Genomic DNA, 27,520 nt, shown 5'->3' on the forward strand with positions numbered 1-27,520 from the left:
TTGAGAAAATGAGAAATTAGGTTTAAAAAAAAAAAAAAAAAATTTGTCAAATTTAAATTCCCGTAAAATTTTTTTTTTTTTTTTTTTTTTTTCACGAAAAAAAAGGGAAATTTAAATTTGAATCAAAAAACCATTTTTTTTTTTTTTTTCATTTTATTTTTTTTTATTTTTTTTTACCAAAATGATTTAAACTTATTTATTTTTAATTTAAATTTGGTTTAGATAAATAGAACACAAAAATACACAAAATTATATAAAAAATAAAAAAAATGAATGTAGTCATCCCATTTTATTTTTTTTTTTTTTTTTTTTTTTAATATTTTTATAAATCACCAGAAATTCAAAATATCTCTCGCTTTTATAAAATCAAAAAACTATGGGTAATTAATTTAAAAAAATTGGATATCTCCAAAGTAAAAAAAAAAAAAAAAATACAAATTTACTTGTCCTTTTTATTTATTTTAATTTAAACAAAAAAAAAAAAAAATGGTTTGGGTATTATTTTTTAATTTTTTTTTTTTTTTAAAAAAACTTTAAGAAAGTAATCCATTTGACGATAATGATAAATTCTCTTTGAATAAATCATTAATTGTTGATTTGGTTGATCTTAAAGAATATTCCATCATTATGAATTCCATTAATACTCTTTGGTATGTTTTTTTAATTGATGATGCTAAATTTCTATCATTAATAAATGGATCAAGTACAATGATATGGTCTCTTACAGCTCTACTCCTTATATTTGATCTTTTTAATAATGCTCCATTTTCACATAAACTACCACCACCACTTGAGTGACTAATTGATATGATATTCTCTTTATAATTAAATGTTGAATAATAATAAAAGAATTGATAAAACAATTGAGCGATTGTCAATTTGTTTCTTTTTGGTTCAAATTTGTTAAAACTTGACCAATCATAATATTTAACTAAATAATTTTCTACGATTGTTTGTGATTTTAATTTAATTAAATTTCTATTTGTTGAATACTTTTCTAAGAGTTGATTTGATGTTGTTTGTAAATTTGGTAAAATTGGTGGATTTAATGATTGAAGGAAATGGATTACCATATTAACTAAACAGAATGAACTAAATGTTTTCTCTGCTGCATTATTTAAATCTTTTGAAACTGCCCACCATTTTACTAATAATACTAAATCTCTACTTCTATTATCGATTGAACAATATTCGCCTAACAATAATGAATTGTGATAACTCATCATTGAATTAAAACACATATCGAAATGAACACCTGATGATATCTCTTTGAATCTAATGATAGGTACTTTTGCATCCGTTCTTTTTTCAATTAATTTATATAGTTGAGATCTATTTAAATATTTATAAACTTGTTTTAAATGAGTTGTATCTTCTTTTTGAGTACTTGAGAAATTAATATCTAAATCACTATCATTCAATGATAATCCACTCAAGAATGAACCATATAAATTAATTGATGCTGTTGCGAAACCTTCTGATATTAATTTCTTTAATCTATTATAACTATCTTGTTTAATTGATTTCTTTTTACATTCAATTTTTGAAATAATTTCATTAAGAGATTTATTTATATTTGATGAGGATGATGATAAAGATTGTGAAATTTCTTGTATTTCTAAATTATTTAAAACTTTCTTTAAATATGGATCCAAGAAACGTGAGTGTTTTATAAAATTATCTCTTAATTTTTTCTTTTTTGATAAAGTTGATTGATCTATTTTTTCTTGATTTGATTTTTGTAATTCTATAATAATATTAATGAGAGCATTTGGAAAATCTTTATCAATGACTAAATTATTTGTATCAAATACTTCTTCATCTTCATCATACTCTTCGCTGATACTATGATATTCTTCATCACCATGCTCATTATCATCATCATCATCATCCTCCAAATCATCATTATCTTCACCTTCTTGATTAATTTTCTTGATTCTATTACTTTCATCATCTTCATCATGCTCTTGTATTTCTTCATTATCTTCATCTTCGTCTTCCTCTTCATCTTCACTATCATCATAGTCATCTTCAGAATCTGAATGGAATTCAATTAATCCATTTGGATTTAAAGAGTCATATTCTTGAATTTGTTGTTCTAAAACACTGATACCTTTAGAATCAATTGAGACCATTGAGTTTATTGAATGAACATATTGGCAAAATGGACCCCAAGTTCTATCTTTTTTTAAGAGTTTAGAATTACCAATTACAAATAATCCAAATTTAGCTCTTGTGAGTGCGACATTAATACGTCTACGATCAGAAAGGAAACCAATTCTTTCGCTTCTTACACACGATAAAATTATGATATCTTTTTCTGAACCTTGAACTCCATCAATTGTTGATGTTTCAATATTTAATGGATAGTTAAACTGTTTATGTTGTTCTTTGATTTCACTCTTTTGTAATTTGTATGGTGTAATAATACCAAATGAGAACTTTTTACATTCTGGATAATCTTGAACTAACTTTTTAATCAATGTAAATACCATTGTGATTTCTAATTTATTCTTTAATGATCTTTTACCACTTTCTTCTTTTGAATCAATAACATCATAGAATCTAATTGGACCATATTTGATATCTGAATGGAAATTATGTTGATTGTATACTAATGACTTTACATTATCACCATCTAATAATCTGTCTTTATAGAATTGATTTGATGGGAATCTTGAAATTGTTGGATGCATACGATATTGTGTATTTAACATTTCAACAGGTAATACTTTTGATAATCTTTCAAATAATGATATATTTAAACCATTTTTTGCACTTTCTGATGAGAAAATAGTTGGTGGTAATTGTAATGGATCACCAACAAGAATTAACTTTTCAATATTACCAATACATAATGGAATTAGTGAAGCTGGTTCAGATGATTGAGTTGATTCATCTACTAATACAATATTTGCTTTAAAGTTACTTCTTATTGGTTTAGAACCACTTGCTGATAGAGTTGCGAAAATAATAGTTGCATTTCTAATAATTGCTTTTCTTTGTGCTGGTGTTTTATCAAAAAGTGATATACGATGACAATCTGGTGATATATTTTGAAGTTTACCAATACGTACCATATTTGGTAAATAAGGTTTACCATCTATATTAACTAAACTCTTTTTCAAACATCTCTTTGCAACTTCATCTACTGATGCATGTGATGGACCACATACTAATATCTTGAATTTTGGGTTAATTGCTAATAAAATTGAAAGTAAATAATAAATTGTTGTAGTTTTACCAGTACCTGGTGGACCTTGAATTAATGTAATACCTTTTGTTGATAATGATGTTTCAACTGCACTAAATTGTGATGTATTCAATTCTTGAATACACATGGATCTCAACAATGATGGAATCTCCATTCTCATTGATGTCATTAAATTATAAACTTCCAATGATGGTTGTAAAATTTGATTTAAAAGTGTTTTTGAATTTTTAAATATTTCCGGTGCTTCTAATTCTCTAATAAATGTAGTACTATTAGAAACCTTTATAAAATGTAAAATATCTTTTGAAGTTTTCGAATTCAACGAAACTGAATAAAACTTTTCAATTAATGGTTTCGTTGAATCCGATAATACAAATTCGCAAATAATTATTTGTTTTTTACCCTTTAAAACTGAATTTGATGTTACTAACCCCAATGCAAACATTGGTTTACTAGTATGATCAAATGTTTTAAAAAGTAAAATATCATTAAGGTATATTTCCTCTAATTCATCCTTAACCTTAATATTAAATTTAATTGCAACCAAATCCTCTGACAACTCTCGGAATGAATGAATTGTTGGTGTATCATTCATCTTAACTCTATCTAAACCTATTAATGTACCATCTTGCTCTGAAATTGAAACACCTTCAATTTCATTAAAATCACCTTCGAGTTGTGCTCTATATTCTTCTACTATTAAAGGTTTCATTAAATTTACAAATTCTGATTGGTCAGAATAACTATCTTGTAATGAATGAATATTATCAGCTTGAATTAATGGAATTCTTTCTGGACTACTCTTTAAAAATATTGATAATATCTCTTCAGAATCTTTTGAAATTACTTCAACATGATCACGAACTAAAACAACTTTTCCATTATTATTATTATTATTATTACTATTATTGTTATTTCTTGATCTTATTGTAGTTGTTCCTGTTGAGGAGTTGACAAACAACTTTTCACTTTTAATTAATTGATAAATTTCATTAAATTGTAACTTTGAAATTAAACCTAACTTTTCAGAATTTAATAATTTAAAAGATGGAATCTTTAAAGTTGAACCATTGATTTTTGTTGTTGATTCAAAGTTACTGACGAGATTATCAAAGAATTTACCTTTAACTATATCTGAAAATTCTAATTTCATTTTATTATTTTTTGCTAATTCTGAATTCAATTGATTGAGGTATTGTCTACAAGTCTTTGTTTTTTCTCTTAATTCTGAATACTGTGAGAAATGATTAAACTCTAATAATACCATTAATGATAATGACTTGTTATATATTTTTTCAATATTTTGATTGCTTGTATTATTTTTTTGAATCTTTGAAAAATCTGTTTTTAATCTATGTTTAATACCATTAATATTTGTATTAAATTGAATTTTACTCTCATTGATTATATTCCTAACTTGTTTAATTGATTCTTTGTTATAAGGATGTGATTGTGATAATCTATCCAATGTTTTAATAATTGAATCTGCACTATTAGAATCTTCAAATATTAATTTCAATAAACTATGTTTCAATGAATGGTCATTCTCAAATGTTGTAGTAGTATTATTATTAGAACTAGGTGATGGTACTATTGATATTTGTGATGTTGTTGTTGGTGATGGTGCTGTTGTTGTAGCTTTATCTTTTATAATACTAATGGTAGCTGAAGCTGTGGGTGTTGTTGAACTTGTTGTATTAGATATTTTTTGTGAATTTGAAAGTGATAAATCTTTATAATCCAACACTAAAGATTTTATATAAATAATAAAAGATTTTATTAAAGTTCCAATTGTATTATCACTTTGATTTTTATGACCAAGTGGTAATTTAAATAACTCTACATTCATCGTATATTCAGTTTTTTTAGATTTAGATTTAATATTTAATTCTACTTGTTCTGGAATATAGTTTAAAATATCTATTGATTTTTGATCAATAAATGCTTCAACTTTAATACAAAATCTTTGGTGGTGAATATTCAATAAATTGAATGCCTCTAATTTAAAATTCAAAATATCTTGTGAGTTTTCAACTGTGAAATTTTTATCAAAATATTCTTTAATATAATTTCTTTGAGAAAGATTACTAAATTCAATTAATGAAATGATTGTAAAAATTGTTTCATTAATTTCATTAAACTTTGATGGATTTACACTTGATATTAATAATTCCTGTACAGCTTTTGATGTATTGTTTTTATGAAATTCAATCTTTCTTTTGAATAATGAAATTATATCCTTAGTCGCTGATTTAATTAAACCAATTTGTAAATTAAATGCTGGATATTGATTCTTTAAACTATCAATTTCCTCTGGTTTATTAAAAAATGTATTAAATAATGAAAATATTTGTTTTTCAATATTTGATGGTTTCTTCAAAATTACTGTTGGTATATTTGATAATAACTCTTTTGGTGTTGTTGGTGTTGGTGTTGGTATTGGTGTTGGTGTTGGTGTTGATGTTGGTGTTGGAGTTGGAGTTGATGTTGGTGTTGGTGTTGATGTTGGTGTTGGTGTTGATGTTGACGTTGGAGTTGTGATTGTTGGTGGTGGTACTGGTACTGGTACTGGTTTTATTTCTGTTGGTGATGCTGTTGTTGTAGTTGTTGAGTCTGATAAAAGTTGATAATCTAAAATTAAAGATTTTATATAAATCAAATGTGATCCGATTAATTGTCCAATGGTATTACTATCGTTATTTTTGTGACCAATTTGTAATTTAAATAAATCAATGTTAAATAAAACTTTTTCAGATTTTAATTCTAATTTCGATGGTACTGGAACGAAATCTAAAACATTAGATGATATAGTTTGACTAATGAGTTTTTCTAAATCAATTTTTAAACTTTGATGTTGAATTTCTAATAAATTGAAAAGCGATGGATGTATTCTCTTTGGATTGGGTAAATGTTTTTTAAGAGTAATTCTTTGGTAAAGATTACTAAACTCTATTAATAAAACGATAGTAACTAGTGTAGTTTTAATTTCTTCAAATTTTATAAAGTTAATCTTTGAATCCAATGATTTTTTAAGTTGATTTAATGTTGTAATTTTCACTGAATCTATGATACTTTGAAATGATGTTTGGTTTTCTTTTATAATTGTTTCAACTGATAATAATTCAAATTCAAAGATTGAGTGTTTTTTAATCAAATCTTGAATACCTTCTAATTTGTAGAAAATTTTATAAAAAATTGAAAAAACTATGATTTCAGTAGTTGTTGGTTCCATTGTGAATATTGTTGATGATGATGATGATTCCACTGTTGGTGATTTTGTTGATGATGTTGATGGTTTTGGTAATGCTGTTGGTGATGGTGTTGGTGATGGTTTTGGTAATGCTGTTGATGGTGTTGTTGGTAATGCTGTTGTTGGTAATGGTGTTGATGGTTTTGGTAATGGTGTTGGTGATGGTGTTGGTAATGCTGTTGATGCTGATTTTGTTGATGTTGTTGATGGTGTTGGTTTTGTTAATGGTGTTGATGGTGATTTTGATGCTGTTGTTGTTGATGCTGTTGTCGTTGGTAATGGTGTTGATGATGACTTTGTTGATGGTGTTGGTAATGCTTTTGTTGGTAATGGTGAAGCTATACCTAAACATTTATTATATAATTTACAAAGGTTGATAAAGTTTGACTGAATTGAAATTGATATATCTTGAGAATCTGAAAATTTTAAATTTTTTATTCTATAATATTTACCCTTTAAAACAAAATTGAAATCATTTGAAATTTGATGAAAACTAGGTGGGTTATTACATTTGAAAACCTCTGGTAATGTTATTGTTCTATTTTGAGCTGACAATTGATCATAAAGTTTTTGTTTTTCATCAGCTGTGATTGATTTATCACCTGTAAACAATTTCTTTAAAATTAATCTTTGATATAAAAAACTAAATTCAATCATAACTTTCAATGCTATAAAATCATTGTAAATTTGAAAAATATCATTGTTATTATTATTATTATAATTATTATTAGGATTGATATTATTATTATTTAATAAATCTTTTTTTTGAACTAAATTTCTAAATTTATCAGATATTTCTTTTGATGCTATATTTTCAGTATATTCAATTTTATTCCCTAAAGAAGTTTGATTGCTTTTTAAAATTTCTTTAATATAATTAATATCAAAACTTGGGAATAATTTAGAAACATAATCAGTTTCATTTATGATATCTTTTAAATTACTATGTCTGAATATAGTTTTAAAAATATCAAATTCACCACCACTATTTATAATTTGTGAATTTTTAGTAATATTCAATTGGTTCATATTATTTGTTATTGAATCTATTGTTGATGTATTTGTTGTTTTAGTAGTTACACTTTGATAAATTGGAGTTTGTGCTATTGATGTTAATGTTGGTTGTAATATTGGTGGTGCCTTTGATGATATTGGTACTGTTGGTGGTGGTGATATTGGTGATACTGTTGAGGGTGTTGCTAATTGTGCTACTGTTGGTGGTAATGGCATTGTTGATGGTGGTGATATTGGTACTGTTGGTGGTGATATTGGTACTGTTGGTGGTGATGATGGTGGTGGTGGTAATGGCATTGTTGGTGGTGATGGTGGTAATGGCATTGTTAGTGGTGGTGGTGGTAATGGCATTGTTGATTTTGATGATATTGGTACTGTTGGTGGTGCTGTTGATTGTGTTGATATAGATGATACTGTTGAGGGTGTTGCTACATCTGATGTTGGTGGTGTTGTATAGAAGATGCTGTTGTAGATTGTTGATGTTAATTTTGATAAAAGAGAAAAAGAAAAATAAGAAAAATAAGAAGAAGAAGAAGTAGAAGGTGGTGGTGATGGTGGTAATGGTGGTGATGGTGGTGATGGTGGTGATGGAATTGATGAATCACTTAAAAATAAAAAAAGGAAATGGAATTTAGAGAAATTAGTATATAGTGGAGTATTAAAAAATTAAATGACTTATATTTTATAATATTAATATATTTACTCTTCTGTTGTTAAATAGTTCATTATTTTTTATTTTATTTTCCACCTTTTTTTCCCTTCACTCTTTTTTTTTTTTTTATATCTTTATCGTTTTTGTTGAAAAAAAAAATAAAAAAAAAAAAAAAGAAAAAAAAAATTTTTCTTTTTTTTCAATCTTTTTTTTTATCCCTCATTTTTTTTGTTTTTTTCTTTTTTTTTTCGGAACTTATTTATTCCACCATTAAAAAAGATGGGAATAAATGGTGGAATAAATAAGTTCAGAAAAAAAAAACACAAAGTATGAATTTTTTTATTATTAAAGTCTATTTATTTTAATATTTTTTTTTTTATTTATTTAAATTATTTTATTTTATTTTTATTTTATTTATTTTATTTTTTTTTTTTAGTAGTTCAAAATTTTTTTTTTTTTTTTTTTTTTTTTTTTTTTTTTTTTTTTTTTTGGATTAAGACTTGTTTTAAATTTATTTTGATTTAGAAGTAATATCACAACATTGTTTTTTTTTTTATCGTTCAAAAAAACCAGTAATTTAACATATAAATTCCTTTTTTGTTTAATTATGACGTTCGAATTGTGGCGAAAAAAGAAATTTTAATTTTTTTAAATTTTTATATTTTTTTTTTTTTTTCATTTTCAATTTTTTTTTTTTTTTTTTTTTTTTTAATTCAAAATTTTTTTTTTTTTTTTTTTTTTTAATATTTTCATTTTTTTATAATTCATTTTTTTTTTTTTTCTTTAAAAAATAATGATCAGATCAGCAAGACTCATTTCAAATATTAAATTTGGACAAAAAAATATTAGACAATTCTCAACCAATACAAATTGGTGGGCAAATGTTCAAAAGGGACCAGAAGATCCAATTTTAGGTGTTAGCATTGCTTACAATAAAGATACCTCACCATCAAAGATCAATTTAGGTGTTGGTGCATACAGAGATGAAAATGGTAAACCATACGTATTGGATTGCGTAAAGAAAGCAGACAAAAAGATCTATGAAGCCAACGTCGATCACGAATACGCACCAATTGTTGGTGTTGCAGCATTCAATCAATTGGCAGCACAATTAGCATTGGGTGAAGAGTGTAAACATATTAAAGAGAAACGTATTGCCACCGTTCAATCGATTTCAGGTACTGGTGCTTTAAGAATTGCCGCTGATTTCTTTGCCCGTTTCCTCAAGGGTAAAACCGCATACGTACCAAACCCAACATGGGGTAACCATAATGTTATTTTCAACGATGCAGGCATTCCAGTCAAATCCTACGGTTACTACAATCCAGCCACTTGTGGATTAAACTTTGAAGCCATGACAAAGGATATCGCTGCCGCTCCAGAGGGTTCAATCATTTTATTACATGCATGTGCTCACAATCCAACCGGTGTCGATCCAACCGCTGAGCAATGGAAAAAGATCTCTGAAATCTGTAAAGAGCGTGGTCATTTTGTTCTCTTTGATTTCGCTTATCAAGGTTTCGCATCTGGTAGCCCAGAAAAGGATGCTGCCGCTGTCCGTATGTTTGTCGAAGATGGTCACAACATTGCTCTCTGTCAATCATTTGCTAAAAACTTTGGTCTCTATGGTGAACGTATTGGTGCTTTCTCCATTCTCACTGAAACTTCAGATCAAGCTCTCAACGTTGAATCTCAATTAAAGATCTTAATTCGTCCAATGTACTCTAATCCACCAGTTTATGGAGCTCGTCTCGTTCAAGCTATCCTCAAAGATAAAGAATTAACCAATGAATGGAGATCCGAAGTTAAAGGTATGGCCGATCGTATCATTAACATGAGAGAACAATTAGTCAAATACCTTAAAAAACATGGTTCAACTCGTGATTGGTCTCATATTACCACTCAAATTGGTATGTTTTGTTTCACTGGTTTAACTCCAGAACAAGTTGATCGTTTGGCAAATGAATATCACATCTATTTAACTCGTAATGGTCGTATCTCAATTGCTGGTATTAATTCAACAAATGTTGAATATCTCGCTAAAGCAATGGCTGCCGTTACAAAAGATAATTAAAAAAAAAAAAAAAACAAAAAACAAATATTCATTAATAAAAAAATGTAATTAATGTTATGTATATTGTAATTTTAAAAAAAAAAAAAAGAAAAATAATAAAATTTTCTTTTTATTTTATTTTATTTTATTTATATAATTTAATTTGTTGTTGTTGTTGTTGTTTCCAAATTTAACATTTCTGTATCAGTTGTTGTTGTTGTTGTTGTTGCTGTAGTGGTACTAGTATTTGATGACATATCTTGATCGGTTGACATTGATGTTGTTAATGTGGTAGTTTGTTCAGTAGTTGCTGTTGCTGTTGTTGTAGTATCATTATTTGTTGTATCATTTGTTGTTGTTGTTGTTGCTGTTCCTGTTGTTGTTGAAGGTTTTGTTTTCTTTTTTGGATTTTTGTTTGGATCTTTTTTTGATTTTCTTTTTTCTTTTTCAGGATTATTTAAAAATATTAATTTTCTATCAATCTTTTTTACAACTTCTAAATCTGGTTTATCTGGTACATTTAATAAAACCTGTTTAACTTGATTAATTTTTTCAATCATACCATTTAAAAATTCTTGACCTTTATCTATAAATTTATTTTCTATATACCTAAAATTTTTAAAAAAATAAAAATAATTAATTATTTTTCATTTAAATCTTATTTATAATAATAAATTATTATTATTATTATTATTATTATTATTATTATTATTATTATTATTATTATTATTATTATTATTATTATTATTATTATTATTATTATTATTATTATTATTATTATTATTATTATTATTATTATTATTATTATTATTATTATTATTATTATTATTATTATTATTATTATTAATACAATACATATTAAAACCATCCCAATTTAAATTTAAACAAGCTAATGCAATAATTTGAGGATGAAATTCAAAACAACAATCACTAAATAATGATTTTTGAATTGATTTTTTACAAGTTTCCCAAAGAGTATCAAATTTAATAGGTGATACACCATTGGTGTTATTATAGATTGCAGAGTTATCATTAATATCTAAAATGTAACCATACATTGGTCTAAATGGATGATAAACTATTAGATTGAAATTTAATGATTCTAAAATGATAATTTCTAAATTTGTAATATCTGATGGTGATGCTTTAGTAATATTACTATAATAATCGATATCTAAATGATTATCCTCTGTTTTACATGCAATGAATAAACATGATAACATCACCAATTTCGCTCCATATTGCATTATACTATTCTTTAAATAAAATCTTTTTATATATATAATTGCTGGTGCCTTTTTAAAAAAAAAAAAAAAAAAAAAAAAAAAAAAAAAAAAATTAATATCCACAATGAGAGTATGATGATGATGATGAATAAAGGTATATATATACTTACAGATACTTTATCAGGTAAATTTAAAGCCATTGCAATTTCTAATGTTTTAGTTTCATAATAATGTATTAATGATAATTCATCGTCGGGTGATAGTATATTTGGTTCAGATGATGGTGTTTTTTCTAAAATCACTTGTTTATGTTGATTATTACATTGTTCTCTTAATTTTTTTAATCCTTCATTATTAAACATCCAATATTTAATTTGTGATGATTCATTATATGACATTATATTTAAAATAATAATAATAATATTAATATTAAAAAGGTTGCCAAAAAAAAGGAAATTAAAAATACAAATGAAAAAAAAGTGAATATAAAAAAAAAAAAAATGAAAAAAAAAAATGGGATTGTTTTTTTTTTTTTTTTTTTTTTTTTTTTTTTTTTTTTTTTTTTTTTTTTTTTTTTTTTTTTTTTAAAATTTTTTCTCTTTTTTTATTAATTAAATTACTTTCGAAAAAAATAAATAATATACTAAACCCATAATAATTTTTTTTTTTTTTTTGTTTTAAATTAAAAATGGAATAAAATATGAAGATTACAAGGGCTTCTTACAGCAAAATAAAGTAAATAAATAAGGTGTAGAATAGGTGGGAGACTATGTCGGCCGTGAAATACCACCACTAATTAAAAAAACTTCGATCCCTGTTTTTTTTTGTCAAACACCTTGTTATTACCATATTTTACCTTGGAAATTTTTTCATTTTTTTATTTTTTTTTTACCAACTATTATTTTTTTTTGCAACATTGTATTGGTATAAATAGACACACAAAAATAAAACAACCAAACCAATTTTTTTTTTTTTTTTTTAATTCCAAAAAACCAAATTTTAAAATATTCCCAACTTGTTGTTCTTCAAAATAAAAAATAGTAATAAAAAATTAATAATAAAAAAACAATAATAAAAAGGATATTTTTTTTTTCTTGTCTATTTCTTTTTTTTTTATTTGAAGGATTTTGGAAAAAAAAAAAAAAAAAAAACCCATAATAAAAATTTTTATTTATTTTGACTTTAATTTAAAAAAAAATTAAAAAAATATTTTAAGGGCTTCTTACAGCAAAATTAATACAAAGTAAATTAAAACCAAAGTGTGTAGGATAGGTGGGAGACTTTGGTCAAGCGTGAAAGACCACCCCTTAGATTTAATTAAACCTACTTCTGAAAAGAAGGAAAACTTGAGCCCTGTTTTTTTGAGTGAATTTAATATTGAGCCTTTTGGAATTGGTTGAATGTAACATTCAATCCTAACAGTTGTCGAGGAAATTGCGCTACACGAGGAGTAATAACCAATCTTTAACATTAATGGTGTTGAATTTTTTGAATTGTTGGGTAATGAAAAAATAAGAATGAAAAAGTTTTAATTTAATTTTTTTTTTTTTTTTATTATTTTTTTTTTGTGATATTATTCGGTGGTATTCGTTGGGAAAGTGTTTGAAAAAGATTTTTTTTTTTTTTTAAAATTATTATTTTCTTCTTTGGTTGAAATAAAAAATTCAAAAATAGTAATTCAGAGTAAGGGCATAATTTGATAATTGTAAAACGAGTTTTGGATTTGTTAAATTCCACCTTTTGGACCAAGTTTATTAATCAATGAAGCTATCATTTTTAAATTATTTCCAAAATTAATTTGAACTGATTTAGAATTAATTTCAAATGTTGTGTTTGAAGATAATGATGATGACGATTTATTTGAAATTTTAGTTAAAGTAGTGAAAATCATTTTTTAATTGAATATATTTTATTGAAAAAGAAATATTAGATTTTTTTTGATTTTATTTTTTTTTTGATTTATTTGGATAATGAAATAAAATTAATTTTCATTTTTGATTAAATAGTTTTTTTTCTTTTTTTTTTTTTTTTATTTAATTGTTTTAAAAAAAAAAAATAGAAATTTAAAATAAATAAATAAATAAATAAAAAGTTATAAATGGAACCGATATTCACAGTATAGTTATTTAACAAATAAATGTTTTCGATAATAATAATTTTAAAAATGAATAAGTAAGTTAAATGAGGATTATCTAATCATTTTAATTTTTGATTAAATCAGATTGAAGAGGTATTACCAACTGAAAAATTATAAATATAATGATAGTACCAATTTTATTGTGTAAAAAATAATAATCGTTTATACACCCAATTTTATAAATTACTCCACAATACAAAAATTATTTCACCCCACATATTTCTTTGATTTTTTTTTTTTTTTTTTTTTTTTTTTTTTTTTTTTTTGGGGTTGAACAGAATTATTTTAGTTAGAATTTAAATTAATTGTTTAAAAATAATTAATATATAAATAAATTTTTGATCATTTGTAAATAATTATAACAAAGTATTTTGGTTTTAATTTCAAATAAAAAAAATAATATTACTTTTAAAAGAAGTTAGAATTTTAGATTATTGGAAAAAAAAAAAAAAAAAAAAAAAAAAAAAAAAATTTAATATAATTTTAGGTTCAAAGGAATTAAAGATTATTATAAAGAAAAAAATAATTTCATTGGAATTTTGTTTTTGTTTTTCTAATTATATAGAATTTTTTTTTTTTTTTTAAACAAATAATTATTAATCATTGAATTGAGTTTTTTTTTTTTTTATATTGAAAACCTTAAATTATTTTGTTAAACCACTTAAAAAAAAATGAAAAAATAATTAATAAATAAAAACAAATAATTTAAAAATAAAAAAAGGGGTGAATTATGTGTTTGTAATTTGTGGATTACTCACGATTAAAAGTGAAATATTTGTGTAAAAATGAATTTTATTTGTTCAATAAATAATTGTACTGAATAACCACTATCATAATATTGTTATTCTTCAGTTGAATATTTATTTTTGATTTTATTCTCTCAATCACTCATATCCAATTATATCATCAATATAATGTTAAGATTAACTTATTTCTCATTTTTTATTTTATACATTCTCAAACATCTACTTGTTAAATTCTATTTTTAACATTTATAATTTATTTTTTATTATTTTATATTATATTTTATTATTTTTTTTTAAAAGTATTTAATAAAAAAAAATGATTTTTCATTTCTTTTCATTATTCAATACAAATAAAATATTATAAAATATAATACAATTAATTAAATAATATAATTTAATATAAAAATATAATTTAATTTAATAATTAATAAAAATAAAAATAAAAAATTTAAATAAAAAATGATTTTCACTTCATTAACTAAAATTTTAAATAAATCTTCATCATCATCCTTAAATAAAACCTTTGATATTGACCAAAAATCAATTGCAATTAATTTTGAAAAATCAAATATTCAAGTTTATACAGTTTTAAATCCACTTGGTCCTCAAGGTGGTGTAGGCCCATACTTTTGATTTTATTTTAATCCAAAGAAGAAAAAAAAGATTTCCATCAAACTCTACAAAACAAAACTTTCCGAATCAAATATAACCAACCATATGGGTTTAAAAACGAATTTAAAAATCGAAAAACAAAAAAATAAACTATTAAATAAAATTTATACTTTAATTTTAAAATCTATTTTTTATTTTAAAGCCTATTATTTTTTTTATTTTATTTTTTATTTTTAAAAAAAAACTAAAAATTAAAAACTAATTAATACTGATTTAATAATAAATTATTCATAACACGAGTTTTTGTTTGTTTTACAAGGCGAAAAAAAAAATCAAAAAGAAGAATTAGTTGTTTTGGTCATTTTATTTGCCAAAAAAAAAATTTAAAAAAAAAATTAAAAAAAAGAAAAGAATAATTTTGAGTTTTTTTTTTAAAACTAAATAACCAAATTAATTGTTTTAGTCATAATATTTATTTTTATAAATTTAGTTTTATTATTTTTTAACTATTTTTAAGATTTTTCTCATTTTATTTTTATTAATTATTTTCATCATTTTAATTATCACTTTATTTTTATTAGAAATTCTCATAATTTTAAGAATTTTATTTTTTTGAAAAAGAAGAATAAAAACATAAAAAACTAAAAAAAAATAACTGTAAAAAAAAGAAAGTTTTATTTAATTTTTATTTTATTTTATTTTATTTTATTTTTATTTTATTTAATTTTTATTTTTTGTGATTTATATTATTCGGTGGTATTTGTTGGGAAAGTGTTTGAAAAAGTTTTTTCTTTTTTTTAAAATTATTATTTTCTTCTTTGATCGAAATAAAAAAATTCAAATATGGTCATTCAGAGTAAGGATATAATTTGATAATTGTAAAACGAGTTTTGGATTTGTTAAATTCCACCTTTTGGACCAAGTTTATTAATCAATGAAGCTATCATTTTTAAATTATTTCCAAAATCAATTTGAACTGATTTAGAATTAATTTCAAATGTTGTGTTTGAAGATAAAGATGATGATGATTTATTTGAAATTTTAGTTAAAGTAGTGAAAATCATTTTTAAATTGAAAAAGAAATATTAGATTTTCTATTTTTATTTTTATTTTGTTTTGATTTATTTGGATAATGAATTAAAAAGAATTTTCATTTTTGATTAAATAGTTTTTTTTTTTTTATTTAATTGTTTAAAATAAAAAAAAATTAAAAAAAAGTTATATATAGAACTAATAATCACAGTATAGTTATTAACAAATAAATGTTGGATATTAAAAATTAATTATTTAAAAATAACTAATATAAATAAATATTAGATCATTTTGTAAATAATTTTACCAAAGTATTTTAATTTCAATTTAAAAATTTGTATTACTTTCAAAAGAATTAGGAATTTAAGATTTAAAAAAAAAAAAAAAAAAAAAAAATTTAATATAATTTTAGGTTCAAAGGGACTTAAAGGAATTAAAGATTATTTTAGAGAAAAAAAATGATTTCATTGGAATTTTGTTTTTATTTTTTTATTTTAATTTTATAGAATTATTGATTTTTTTTTTTTTTTAACAAATAATTATTAATCATTGAATTGAGTTTTTTTTTTTTTAATAATTGAAATCTTAAATTAATTTGTTCAACCACTTGAAAAAAATTTAAAAAAATGAAAAAATAATTAAAAAAATAAAAAAAATAAAAAAAATAAAAAACAAATTATTTTAAAATAAAAAAGGGGTGAATTATGTGTTTGTAATTTGTGGATTCGTCACAATCAAAAGTGAAATATTTGTGTAAAAATGAAAATTATTTGTTCAATAAATAATTGTACTGAATAGCAACTATCATAATATTGTTATTCTTCAGTTGAGTATTTATTTTTGATTTTATTCTCTCAATCACTTAGATCCAATTATATCATCAATATAATATTAAGATTAACTTATTTCTCGTTTTTTATTTTTACATTCGCAAGCATCGACTTGTTAAATTCTATTTTTAACATTTATAATTTATTTTTTATTATTTTATATTATTTTTTTTATTTCAAAGTATTTAATAAAAAAAAAAAAATGATTTTTCATTTCTATTCATTATTTAATACAAATAAAATATTATAAAATATTATAAAATTAATTAATCAATATAATTTAATATAAAAATATAATTTAATTTAATATAATTAATAAAAGTAAAAATTTAAATAAAAAATGATTTTCACTTCATTAACTAAAATTTTAAATAAATCTTCATCATCATCCTTAAATAAAACCTTTGATATTGACCAAAAATCAATTGCAATTAATTTTGAAAAATCAAATATTCAAGTTTTTTCAGTTTTAAATAATCCACTTGGTCCTCAAGGTGGTGTTGGCCCATACTTTTGATTTTATTTTAATCCAAAGAAGAAAAAAAAGATTTCTACAAAACAAAACTTTCCGAATCTAATATAACCACCCATATGGGTTTATAAAAAAATTACAAACGAATATAAAAATCGAATAACAAAAAAATAAATTATTAAAAAAATTTTATTCTTTAATTTTAAATCTATAAATATATTTTTTTTTTCTTTTTTTTTTTTTTTTTCAAAAGATAGTACTATTTTTTATTATAAAATAACTTTAATTGTGACCAATTTAGAATATTGTTGGTTGTAATTTAATTTGATTAATTGATGATCAACTAATTCGATAACTGATTTATTAAATTTCAATTCCACAGAAATATTGTCGCCTTTAGTTGAAATTTGTGAATCATTTAATTTGCATTTCAATTATTGGAGTTGAGTGATTGAAAGTGTAATTTTTACCATTTGGCCATTAATTCATCGGAATAGAACATGTTCTTACTTTTTGATGAATTTATACAGTTGAAATCCAACTCCAACCTAGTTAAAGCAAATGACCATTTCGAGTAATATCAATAACATTTGTTTGACTTGTTTAATATTAAAATTAATACATTAATTTATTAAAATACTCACTTATATTTAATGCAAAATTAAAAAAATTATAATGAAATAAATAAAAAATATTGGTTTAATCTCTTTTTGTTTTTATTTTTTTTTTTTTTTATTTATTTTTTTAAAGAATTAAAATTTGTTAATGTTTATTCTATTTTTAACATTATAGCCCATAATTAAATACACCACAATAAAAATGATAATAAAATACAAAAATTTAAACATTCCCACTTTAACAACACAAATCAAATACACAATAAAAATGTTGGAAAATGATTTTGGTTTACAAAAAAAAAAAAAAAAAAAAAAAAAAATTTTTTTTTTTTTTATTATTTTACAAACAATTATAGTAATTTCTTTTGTTATATTTGTTACTATTATCTTGTATATATAAGTATATTATTATTTATATTACTTTTGGTTATTAAGATTCGAAATATTTGGAAAAGAAACCTTTTATAATCGGAGTTTGATTACTTGGGCTTTGATTATTTGGAGTTGTAGAATTATTATTGTTATTACTATTATTATTGAGATTGTTATTATTATTAATATTATTATTATTACTATTATTATTATTATTATTATTATTATTATTATTATTATTATTATTATTATTATTATTATTATTATTATTATTATTATTATTACTATTATTATTATTATTATTATTATTGTTATTATTATTGTTATTATTACCACTATTATTTGGAGGTATTGTGGGCGTGTTATTATTATTATTACTACTACTGTTAATATTATTATTATTATTATTAATATTAATATTATTATTATTATTATTATTATTATTATTATTAATATTATTATTATTATTATTATTCGCAATTGAAGATTGTAAAACTGTAGTTGTTACAGGTGAAGATGAACCAGATGAAGGTTTTAATTTATTTAACAAACTATTACTAGTGCTATTGCTATTGGTTATGGAATTTTCACTTTTTAAATTATTTGTATTAACAGAATGATTATTATTATTATTATTATTATTATTAATATTATTATTATTATCGTTACTAATAATATTATTATTATTTCCTCCATCATGTACAGTTGAATTATTTGGACTTGTCCTTCCACTATTGTTTGAATTAACACTTGAATTTGGTGATGTTGGTGAAGATAATGATGCAAATGGATTGAAAAATCTAATTGCATAGGACTGTCCAGATTCTAAAACATTCTCTGTATTTAATTTAAATGTTTTATTCTTTAATGATAATGCTGTGGAATAAATAGTATGAAAATCAATTGTATTTGGATAAGCTTGTAATAGCTTTAATGAATCTGCAAATGATGATTTTAAAATTTGATCTCTTACACAACTAAAAAAAATTAAAATGAAAAAAATAAATTAATTAATAATTCTATTGATTTATATATATAATTTAATTTATATATAACTTTTCACCTACATTAACATTGAACAACAGAAAAAATATAATAAATCAAATCTATTTGGATCTGAAAATAATGCATCCCATAATCTTAATACATCTGGTAATTCAAATTCTTGGGATAATAATAATGTAATCCATCTAAAGCTATAAAATTGTGGATTCAATTTTTTATCTTCCTATAAAATTATAATTATTATTAGCATAATGATGATGATGATGATTATTTTTTTTTATTTTTTTTCTTTTTTAAATAAAACTTACTAAATCAGTCCATAATTCTAAATCATTATCTTTTAAAATTCTATTTAATTTTTTAATACTACTGATGATACCAACATCAGATCTATCTAGAGTTTTACAAAAGTTATCACGAATTTCACTCATTAAACTTGTGAAACAATAGAATGAATCTGCTTCTGCATTTTTTTTACAATCTTGATCAGGATCAGTTGCAAAAATGTAATAAACATGACCCAATATTTCATTCATACCTTGAACGTATTTAATACCTGGATTCAATTTTGCATAAATAAATAGAATACGTCTTAATGCCTCATAATGAATTGATTTACCATCCTCTTGTTGATAATTAAAGAAATGCATTGATGGAAATGTTCTTCTAACATCTTTTTCAATATCTATTAATATGTTTTGATCTTTCCAATATTCATTCCATTTACTATCTGTTTGAACACTTAATGGCTAAAAAATAATAATAATAATAATAATAATAATAAAAATAAAAATAATAACAATAATAATAAATTAATATAAAATATATGATATTTATATATATATATATATGTGATGTATATAAAATAACATACATGATCAAATTCTTCTTGTTTTGGTGGTGGTGAATCACCTTTATATGGGTCAATCATTAATTCATTAATAAAATCTTGATAACCATTTCTACTTTTTTTTAAATGAATTTCCCATTGTGTTCTATCTAATGGTAAATATCTTAATAAAATCTAAATTGTACGAATTTATTTATATTATTTAATATTAGTATTTTTAAAAACAATGATTATTATTATTATTAATATTTTAATTAATTTTTATTTTTTTCCATACCTTCCAATAACATGCTCTTAAACCGTGTGATTCTGGAATTCCTTGCTCTGCAAGATGTTGGATGATACTAATATCAATTGATGATGGCTTTAATGCTTCCTTATAATAGTGAACTCTTTCATTAAATGATGGAATGGATGACATTCTTTATTTTATTTTATTTATTTTTTTTAAATTGATTGAAGAAAAAAAAAAAAAAAAAAATGAAAAAAAGAAAATAAAAATTATTAAAATGGGATTAAATTAAAAAAAAAAAATAAAAAAAATAAAAAAAATTATAATTTCTTGTTTTTAATTAATTTTTATTATTATAATTCTTATAAAACTAAAATAATGTTTATGTGTTTTTTTTTTTTTTTTTTTTTTTTTGATATGTTTATTATTAAACCACCTTTCAAGTGTCAAAATTTTTAAAAAAAATAAAAAAAAAAAAAAAAAAAAATTTAAAAATAAAAAAAAAAAAAATTTAAAAATACAAAAAAAAAAAAAAATTTAAAATAAAAAAACTCTGAGAGTTTATTTTAATAAAAGTAATAATAAATAAAATAGAGTTTATTTTAATAAAAGTAATAATAAAACCTTTTTTTTATTTTTTCCTTTTATTATTATTATTTTTTTATTATTTGTTTTTTTATTTTTTTTATTTATTTTTTTATTTTTTATTTTTTTTATTTATTTTTTTTATTAATAAAAATAAAAGAAAAATACTAAAAACATAAAAATATTATTGTTTACCATTAGTATTTTAATAACTATTCTTTATATAGAATTTTTAAATTTCGATGCAAAACCCTCCCAATTTTCTTTTTTTTTTTTTTTAATTTAAATTTATTATTTTTAATTTTTTTTTTTTTTTTTTAATTTTTTTTTTTTTTTTAAATTTTTTTTTTTTTTTTCAAATATTTTCAAATTTTTTAACTGTCAAAAATTAAATATTTGAAGTGAAAAATACAATTCGGATTATTATGAAAATTTATTAAAATTTCATTGATAATTTTTGTTTTTTTTTTTTTAATCTTACACATCAATATATATTTCTAAAAAAAAAATATAATGTCCACTTCACCAACACATCATCAACAACAACAACAACAACATCAAACTTCACCAACGCACAATCAACACACTTCACCAACACATCAGCAACAACAACAACAACAACAACAACAACCAACTTCACCAATACACCAACAACAACAAAAACAAACTTCACCGACACACAATCAACCAACTTCACCAACAAATTCCTCAACTACAACAACAACAACCACAACAAATACAAATACATTAAAAACTCCAACCGACTTAATTAAAGAGAAATGTGAATCATCATTACAACAACCTGATTCAATCATGTCAATTGAAGCATCATCCTTAATGAAAGAATACATCACAGTTGGTGGTAGACCACAAGTAAGTTATATTATTATTATTATTATTATTAATAACCATAATAATAATTAAAATCATAAACTAATATATTATTGTGTGTGTGTGTGTGTGTAATAATTTAGGATGTTATTACATTTTTATCGGAAAGTTATAGAGGATATGCACAAATGTGTAATTTATTATGTTATTGGTTAAAGATAGCAGGTATACCAGAAGAACAAATTCAAACTCAATTTTCAAATCATTTAAAAGAAATCATAATAAATAAATTTGATCCAAAAGTTGCTGATACTATTTTTACTTCTGTATGTGTTATATCTTTATACCATCTATATATATATATATATATATATATATATATAAACACAAATTTATTAATATATTAATAATTAATAATATATAGTCTAGTACACCACCACATTGGTTAGATGAAATGATAGTTGATTCACAATGGAGATCACTTATATATCAATTATCAGAAGAACATAAGAATTGTTTAATGTTAAATTTCATAATTCAAAGAATATCAGATTCAGGTTATCAAAATGAAATTGCATCATTAAGTACTGCCTCAACATACTATAGAGTTTTTAATAAAGTTTTATTCGATTCATTAGCGGATTTAGTAACATTGGATGAAATTTCATTTCGTCAACAATTGGATGAATTTAAAAAATCATGTTGTCAACATCAACATACTTATTTATACGCTCAAGCAACAATTCAAAATTTAATTAAAAATAATCCTCAAAAAGCTTATAATTTAAAAAGAATTTCTCAAGAATTAGAAATAGAAGCAACTAAAAAGTAAAAAAAAAAAAAAAAATTCAAAATAATATATAATTTATTATTATTATAATTACTAACTTTTTTATTTTATTTTATTTTTTTTTTTTTTTAGAAATAAAATTGCACAAAGAATTTCGTTAATGATGTCAAATATATCACAATATCCATTAATATCATCAAGTATAACATCATTGCTAATGAGTAATACAACAACAACAGGTGATATAATTAAATTATATAATGAATATACAAAAGCTCAACCACCACCAGTCGATTTTTTAAGGTATCCAAATTTATTGGAACTATTATTGAGTGATTTATTTTGTCCTGGTAAAGTCATTCAAAGTGTACATAAGAGTAAATGGATTTATTTAGTGACCTATAGTGTTTGTATTAATAGTAGTAGTAGTAGCAATGAGAAAGATAATAATGTATTTAAAGATATTACACGTGCAATTGAAATAGTTCATAATATTTGTCAATCGAATCCATTAGGTTCAGAATTACAATCAGTTGTTGGTACTCTAAAAGATCATTTAGACTTTCCAATCATTTCAATGGGTATAATGCAATGGATTAAACATAATCTTACTGACACTACAAATCTTTCAAGTTATAATACTTTATGTGTACCAATTTATTTAGATTTCTTAAGAGATGTAAGTTGTTTATTTATTTATTTATTTAAAAAAGTAAATTAATTTATTAACATATTTTTTTGAATAATAAAAATAATAGATTTGTTTAAGACATCCATTACATAGATCAGTTGTATTAAATATATTAGTATCACATTTTGAAGTTGAAGCACAAGATTTAGAATCATTGGCAATATTAGAGATGAGAAAGAATGTAATTGATAATATAGTTTATTTATTTAGTTGTGGTTATGTTATACCAGTTTTAGATACAATTGAAAGTTGGGCACCAAAAATTGATCCTTCCTTAACTCGTTACTTTATAAATCAAGTTTTAGATATAATCGAACCACCTTATTCTCAATCATTTATGGATAAAATGAAATCAATCATTAAAATCATTAATCCATTTGGTGAAAGTACAAAATTGGAACCATCTGTTCAAAGTTTTTTAGATCAATGTAAAAATCAATTAATTTTAAATAATAATAATAATAACAATAATAATAATTTATCAACAAAAACTTCAACAAAAAGAAATAATACTGAAATTTATAATAATGAAGATGAAAATGAACAAGTATTTTAATAAAAATAAAATAAAATAAAAAATCAAAGTCAAAATTAAAAAAAAATGAATTATGACATTCTAAAAAGCATATGTGTGAAAAAAAAAAAAAAAAGATATTTTTAGAACGATATGAGGTATAAAAAACTGAATTTGAAATTGAAAAAAAAAAAAAAAAATAAAAAATTAAATAAATAAATTTAAAAATAACCTAACTGACGTTACATTTTTTTGTACCTTTTTAACAATTCATTGAATTGTACCGATATCATTTTAAAATTTTTTTTTTTATTTTTTATTTTTTATTTTTTTTTTTTTTTTTTCTAATTCATTAAAAAAAAAAACATAATAAAATTTTCAATTTTTGTAAAAAACACACAAATATAAAAACATATATATATATATATATATAAAAATTTAATTAATTAAATAAATTTATATTTTTACGATTGTATAAATACCTCATCCCCCTCCTCCTACTCCTACTCCTCCTTCCCTCCTCTCAACTTTAAATTTCATAAATAAATATGAATTTCAGTGTTGAAGAGAAAACTCTTTTAGGTTTAGGTTTATTTAATATATTATTATTATTAATATTTATAATTCATTTTAGTATAATATATAATTTATCAAAAAAAAGAGTTAAAACATATGTAAATAATGGGCCCAATATAAACCCCACTTCGACAGATGACGAATATGGTATTGAATTAACTGATAATACTAAAAAAAATCAAATACCTGTTAATAATAATAATAATAATAATAATAATAATAATAATAATAATAATAATAATAATAATAATAATAATAATAATAATATAATTAATAATGTAAATGAAAATTATAATAGTAGTAAAAATATTAGAAAATTATTTAGATATATTGAATTTAAGAATAGAAGGAATTATATGGGATTAATGTCAGAATGTATTGCATCATTAACTATATTTGAATTGTTGATATTGGTATTGGTTATGTTTGATAAATTACATATTGCAGCAGGAATTGTGTTGATGTTATTTGGATTTATTTTATTTTGGACAATTTGGGTTGTACCAATTGACGATGATAAATTTTTAAAATCAACATTTAAAATTGAAAATGGTTTTAAAAGGTTCATTAAAAGACAATCATTTAAATTTAAAATTGGTAATTTAAAAAAGAACCAAAGATATTGGTATTGCTTAATACCAGCATTGACCGCGATACTATTGGTTACCATACTTTTAGAGGGAACTTGTGAGGACCAATTATCATTCATCGATTCGAGAATCATGAGAAAATATATGAATCCCACATGTGCGACTTCTGGCGAACCGTGTCTCATTTACCTAACATTAAACCAACAACCAAGTACGAGTATAATTGCCAACTTTCACACCTCCTCGAGAAAGGGCGACCCCGAGCCCAACCCAATCTGTCTCTACGACACCACGCCTATGGGCAATAACACATCGGGCTATCGTTATATAGCCTATGGTAATTACTATAAGATGCCATTGGAGGTGATTAGATACGTCAATTGGGTGCATATTGAAGGATTGCAGCCAAAGACATCCTACTACTTCACCTGTGGAACTTGGAAAAACGGGTTCTCACATGAAAGAAAATTTAAAACTCAATCTGATAATCCAAAAGATGGTTATAGTTTTGTTGTGGGTGGCGATGTTGATATCACTGCCGATGCTGCCACTTTATTGAAAACCTCGGCATTGAAGAATCCAGATTTCGCAATGATTGGTGGTGATTTAGCTTATGACCATGCCCAATATACTTGCTATAGAATCGTTGATAAATGGCTAAACAATTGGCAATACAAAATGATATCGGCAACAGGTTATACCATTCCTTTGATTGCTTCAATTGGTAATCATGAAGTAATTGGTGACTATGATGCACCCTCACACAGAATACCCTTCTTTAAGAGATATTTCCCACAAATGACAAAACGAGAGGACCCTGGTGATGGCAATAATGTAGATGACAGGAAAACTTACAATACAATCAATATCGGTGGTCCAAATGGTACTGTAATCTTTAATTTAGATAGTGGTCATCATTCATCACTAAGTGAACAAGCAATTTGGATGAATCAACAATTATCATCATCACCATCATCATCTTCTTCAATGAATTTTAATTCAACTCAATTACGTTTCTCAATTTATCATGTACCAATGTATCCAACTATTAGAGAATATTCAAATCCAAAATCAACTGCTATTCGTGATAATTGGTTATCAACTTTTGATAAATTTAAATTTAATATTGCTTTTGAAAATCATGATCATGCTTATAAACGTACTTTACCATTATTCAATAACACTGTTATTAATGGTACTAATAGTGGTGGTGGTGGTCAATCTTCAACACTTTATATTGGTGATGGTAGTGCTGGAACTGGAATTAGGCCATTACCAAGTTCAAGTTTGAAGTGGTATCAAGCTTTTTCAAAATCAACTCATTATATTACACTTATCAATGTTATTCCAACAAATAGAACAATAACTTTCAATTCTTTCGATACAAATAATAGTACTTTTGATAGTGGTTATATTACTTATTAATAATAAAAAAAAAAAAAAAAAATAAAATAAAAAGTGATAAAAAGTTGACAAAAAAAAAAAAAAAAAAAAAAAAAAAAAAATCGGCTGGTCATTTTCCAGGTTGAAAACCTGGAAAAAAAATAAATAAAAAAAAAAAGGAAGATATTTTCATTTTTTTTTTTTTTTTTTTTTGATTAGTTTCCTAATAAAAAAATCAATTGGAATTTCACATTTTATTTTTTTTATTTTTTTTTTTATTTTTTTTTTTTAATTAAAAAAATGCAACAAAAAAATAAAAAATAAAAAATAAAAAATAAAAAATAAAAAAAAAATAAATAAATAAAAAAATTATTCTTCTTATCGAAAAGAAGTTGGTTGATTTTTTTTAATGAAACATGACGATATGAATTATATACCTAATTCCTTTTTCCACGATTTCAGTTTTTTTTTTTTTTTTTTAATTTTTTTTTTTTTTTTTTTTTTTTTTTATTTTTTATTTAAATTTTTTTTTTTTTTTTTTTTTTTTTTTTTGATATTTCAAAATTTTGGAACAGAGACAATTGCTTAGAATAACAACAGTGTTCAATTGTTTTATTTTGTAAAATTACATATAGGGATTTGGTCACCACAATTACCCTTTAAAAATATTAATATTTATACATATATATATAAAATATAAAAAATAAAAAAAAAAAAAATAAAAAAAAAAAAAAAATAAAAAAAATATATATAAAAATAATAAAAATATTGTAATAATACATATATATGTATAAATATAAATCATTTAAAAAATACAATAACCCATAAAAAAAAAATTAAAACCCTTAAAGGTAAGTCGGAAAGCCAGTCCAACTGGAATTTAAAATTTTTATTTGTGCACACTTTCATGTGTTTTTTCCAAATTTTTCAAAATTGGGCGCACAATTCCAAAAAATCTAGATTATTTTATTTTATTTTTTTTATTTTATTTTATTTTATTTTTTTTTTTTTTCAATTTTTTTTTTCTTGTAACCCTGTGCGAAAATTTTAACGTTAATTCACTCGAATTATTTTTATGATGAAATGGAGCGTCAAATGATGAATGTGAAAGAATGTCATTTTTTTTTTTATTTTGTATTTTTTTTTAATTATTTTATTTTATTTTATTTTTTTTTTTTTTTTTTTTTTTTTTTTTTTTTTTTTTTTTTTTTTTTTTTCTTTCTTTTTTTGTGGTAATGAACAGTTG

The 27,520-nt window shown here is 22.2% G+C and overlaps 11 protein-coding genes across 11 annotated transcripts; 5 read left to right on the forward strand and 6 right to left on the reverse strand.

The window, feature by feature from the left end:
* Nucleotides 1-533: 533 nt before the first annotated feature.
* On the reverse strand, nucleotides 534-8,204 carry DDB_G0268662 (DNA2/NAM7 helicase family protein; the record flags this gene model as incomplete). Its single annotated transcript, XM_641756.1, has 2 exons — nucleotides 534-8,082; nucleotides 8,182-8,204. 2 exons carry the CDS (start codon nucleotides 8,202-8,204, stop codon nucleotides 534-536), a joined length of 7,572 nt encoding a protein of 2,523 aa, XP_646848.1.
* Nucleotides 8,205-8,923: 719 nt separating this feature from the next.
* On the forward strand, nucleotides 8,924-10,204 carry aatA (aspartate aminotransferase; the record flags this gene model as incomplete). The annotated part of the gene is made up of 1 exon (XM_641757.1): nucleotides 8,924-10,204. One exon carries the CDS (start codon nucleotides 8,924-8,926, stop codon nucleotides 10,202-10,204), a length of 1,281 nt encoding a protein of 426 aa, XP_646849.1.
* Nucleotides 10,205-10,341: 137 nt separating this feature from the next.
* Nucleotides 10,342-10,743, reverse strand: DDB_G0268666 (hypothetical protein; the record flags this gene model as incomplete). Its single annotated transcript, XM_641758.1, has 1 exon — nucleotides 10,342-10,743. One exon carries the CDS (start codon nucleotides 10,741-10,743, stop codon nucleotides 10,342-10,344), a length of 402 nt encoding a protein of 133 aa, XP_646850.1.
* Nucleotides 10,744-10,845: 102 nt separating this feature from the next.
* Nucleotides 10,846-11,807, reverse strand: cycH (hypothetical protein; the record flags this gene model as incomplete). The annotated part of the gene is made up of 2 exons (XM_641759.1): nucleotides 10,846-11,478; nucleotides 11,580-11,807. The coding sequence occupies 2 exons, from the start codon at nucleotides 11,805-11,807 to the stop codon at nucleotides 10,846-10,848; spliced, it is 861 nt and encodes a 286-aa protein (XP_646851.1).
* A 1,328-nt stretch (nucleotides 11,808-13,135) lies between these two features.
* On the reverse strand, nucleotides 13,136-13,300 carry DDB_G0268670 (hypothetical protein; the record flags this gene model as incomplete). The annotated part of the gene is made up of 1 exon (XM_641760.1): nucleotides 13,136-13,300. The coding sequence occupies one exon, from the start codon at nucleotides 13,298-13,300 to the stop codon at nucleotides 13,136-13,138; it is 165 nt and encodes a 54-aa protein (XP_646852.1).
* Nucleotides 13,301-14,751: 1,451 nt separating this feature from the next.
* Nucleotides 14,752-14,925, forward strand: DDB_G0268672 (hypothetical protein; the record flags this gene model as incomplete). The annotated part of the gene is made up of 1 exon (XM_641761.1): nucleotides 14,752-14,925. The coding sequence occupies one exon, from the start codon at nucleotides 14,752-14,754 to the stop codon at nucleotides 14,923-14,925; it is 174 nt and encodes a 57-aa protein (XP_646853.1).
* Nucleotides 14,926-15,803: 878 nt separating this feature from the next.
* Nucleotides 15,804-15,968, reverse strand: DDB_G0268674 (hypothetical protein; the record flags this gene model as incomplete). The annotated part of the gene is made up of 1 exon (XM_641762.1): nucleotides 15,804-15,968. The coding sequence occupies one exon, from the start codon at nucleotides 15,966-15,968 to the stop codon at nucleotides 15,804-15,806; it is 165 nt and encodes a 54-aa protein (XP_646854.1).
* Nucleotides 15,969-17,106: 1,138 nt separating this feature from the next.
* Nucleotides 17,107-17,283, forward strand: DDB_G0268676 (hypothetical protein; the record flags this gene model as incomplete). The annotated part of the gene is made up of 1 exon (XM_641763.1): nucleotides 17,107-17,283. The coding sequence occupies one exon, from the start codon at nucleotides 17,107-17,109 to the stop codon at nucleotides 17,281-17,283; it is 177 nt and encodes a 58-aa protein (XP_646855.1).
* Nucleotides 17,284-18,285: 1,002 nt separating this feature from the next.
* DDB_G0269052 (hypothetical protein) lies at nucleotides 18,286-20,503 on the reverse strand (the record flags this gene model as incomplete). The annotated part of the gene is made up of 5 exons (XM_641764.1): nucleotides 18,286-19,204; nucleotides 19,295-19,455; nucleotides 19,541-19,981; nucleotides 20,107-20,256; nucleotides 20,360-20,503. The coding sequence occupies 5 exons, from the start codon at nucleotides 20,501-20,503 to the stop codon at nucleotides 18,286-18,288; spliced, it is 1,815 nt and encodes a 604-aa protein (XP_646856.1).
* A 909-nt stretch (nucleotides 20,504-21,412) lies between these two features.
* On the forward strand, nucleotides 21,413-23,767 carry DDB_G0268678 (TH1 family protein; the record flags this gene model as incomplete). Its single annotated transcript, XM_641765.1, has 5 exons — nucleotides 21,413-21,772; nucleotides 21,874-22,056; nucleotides 22,155-22,558; nucleotides 22,653-23,199; nucleotides 23,279-23,767. The coding sequence occupies 5 exons, from the start codon at nucleotides 21,413-21,415 to the stop codon at nucleotides 23,765-23,767; spliced, it is 1,983 nt and encodes a 660-aa protein (XP_646857.1).
* Nucleotides 23,768-24,273: 506 nt separating this feature from the next.
* Nucleotides 24,274-26,316, forward strand: DDB_G0268680 (hypothetical protein; the record flags this gene model as incomplete). Its single annotated transcript, XM_641766.1, has 1 exon — nucleotides 24,274-26,316. One exon carries the CDS (start codon nucleotides 24,274-24,276, stop codon nucleotides 26,314-26,316), a length of 2,043 nt encoding a protein of 680 aa, XP_646858.1.
* Nucleotides 26,317-27,520: the final 1,204 nt, after the last annotated feature.

This window comes from Dictyostelium discoideum (assembly GCF_000004695.1).
Source record: "Dictyostelium discoideum AX4 chromosome 1 chromosome, whole genome shotgun sequence".
NCBI classification, from domain to species: Eukaryota; Evosea; class Eumycetozoa; order Dictyosteliales; family Dictyosteliaceae; genus Dictyostelium; species Dictyostelium discoideum.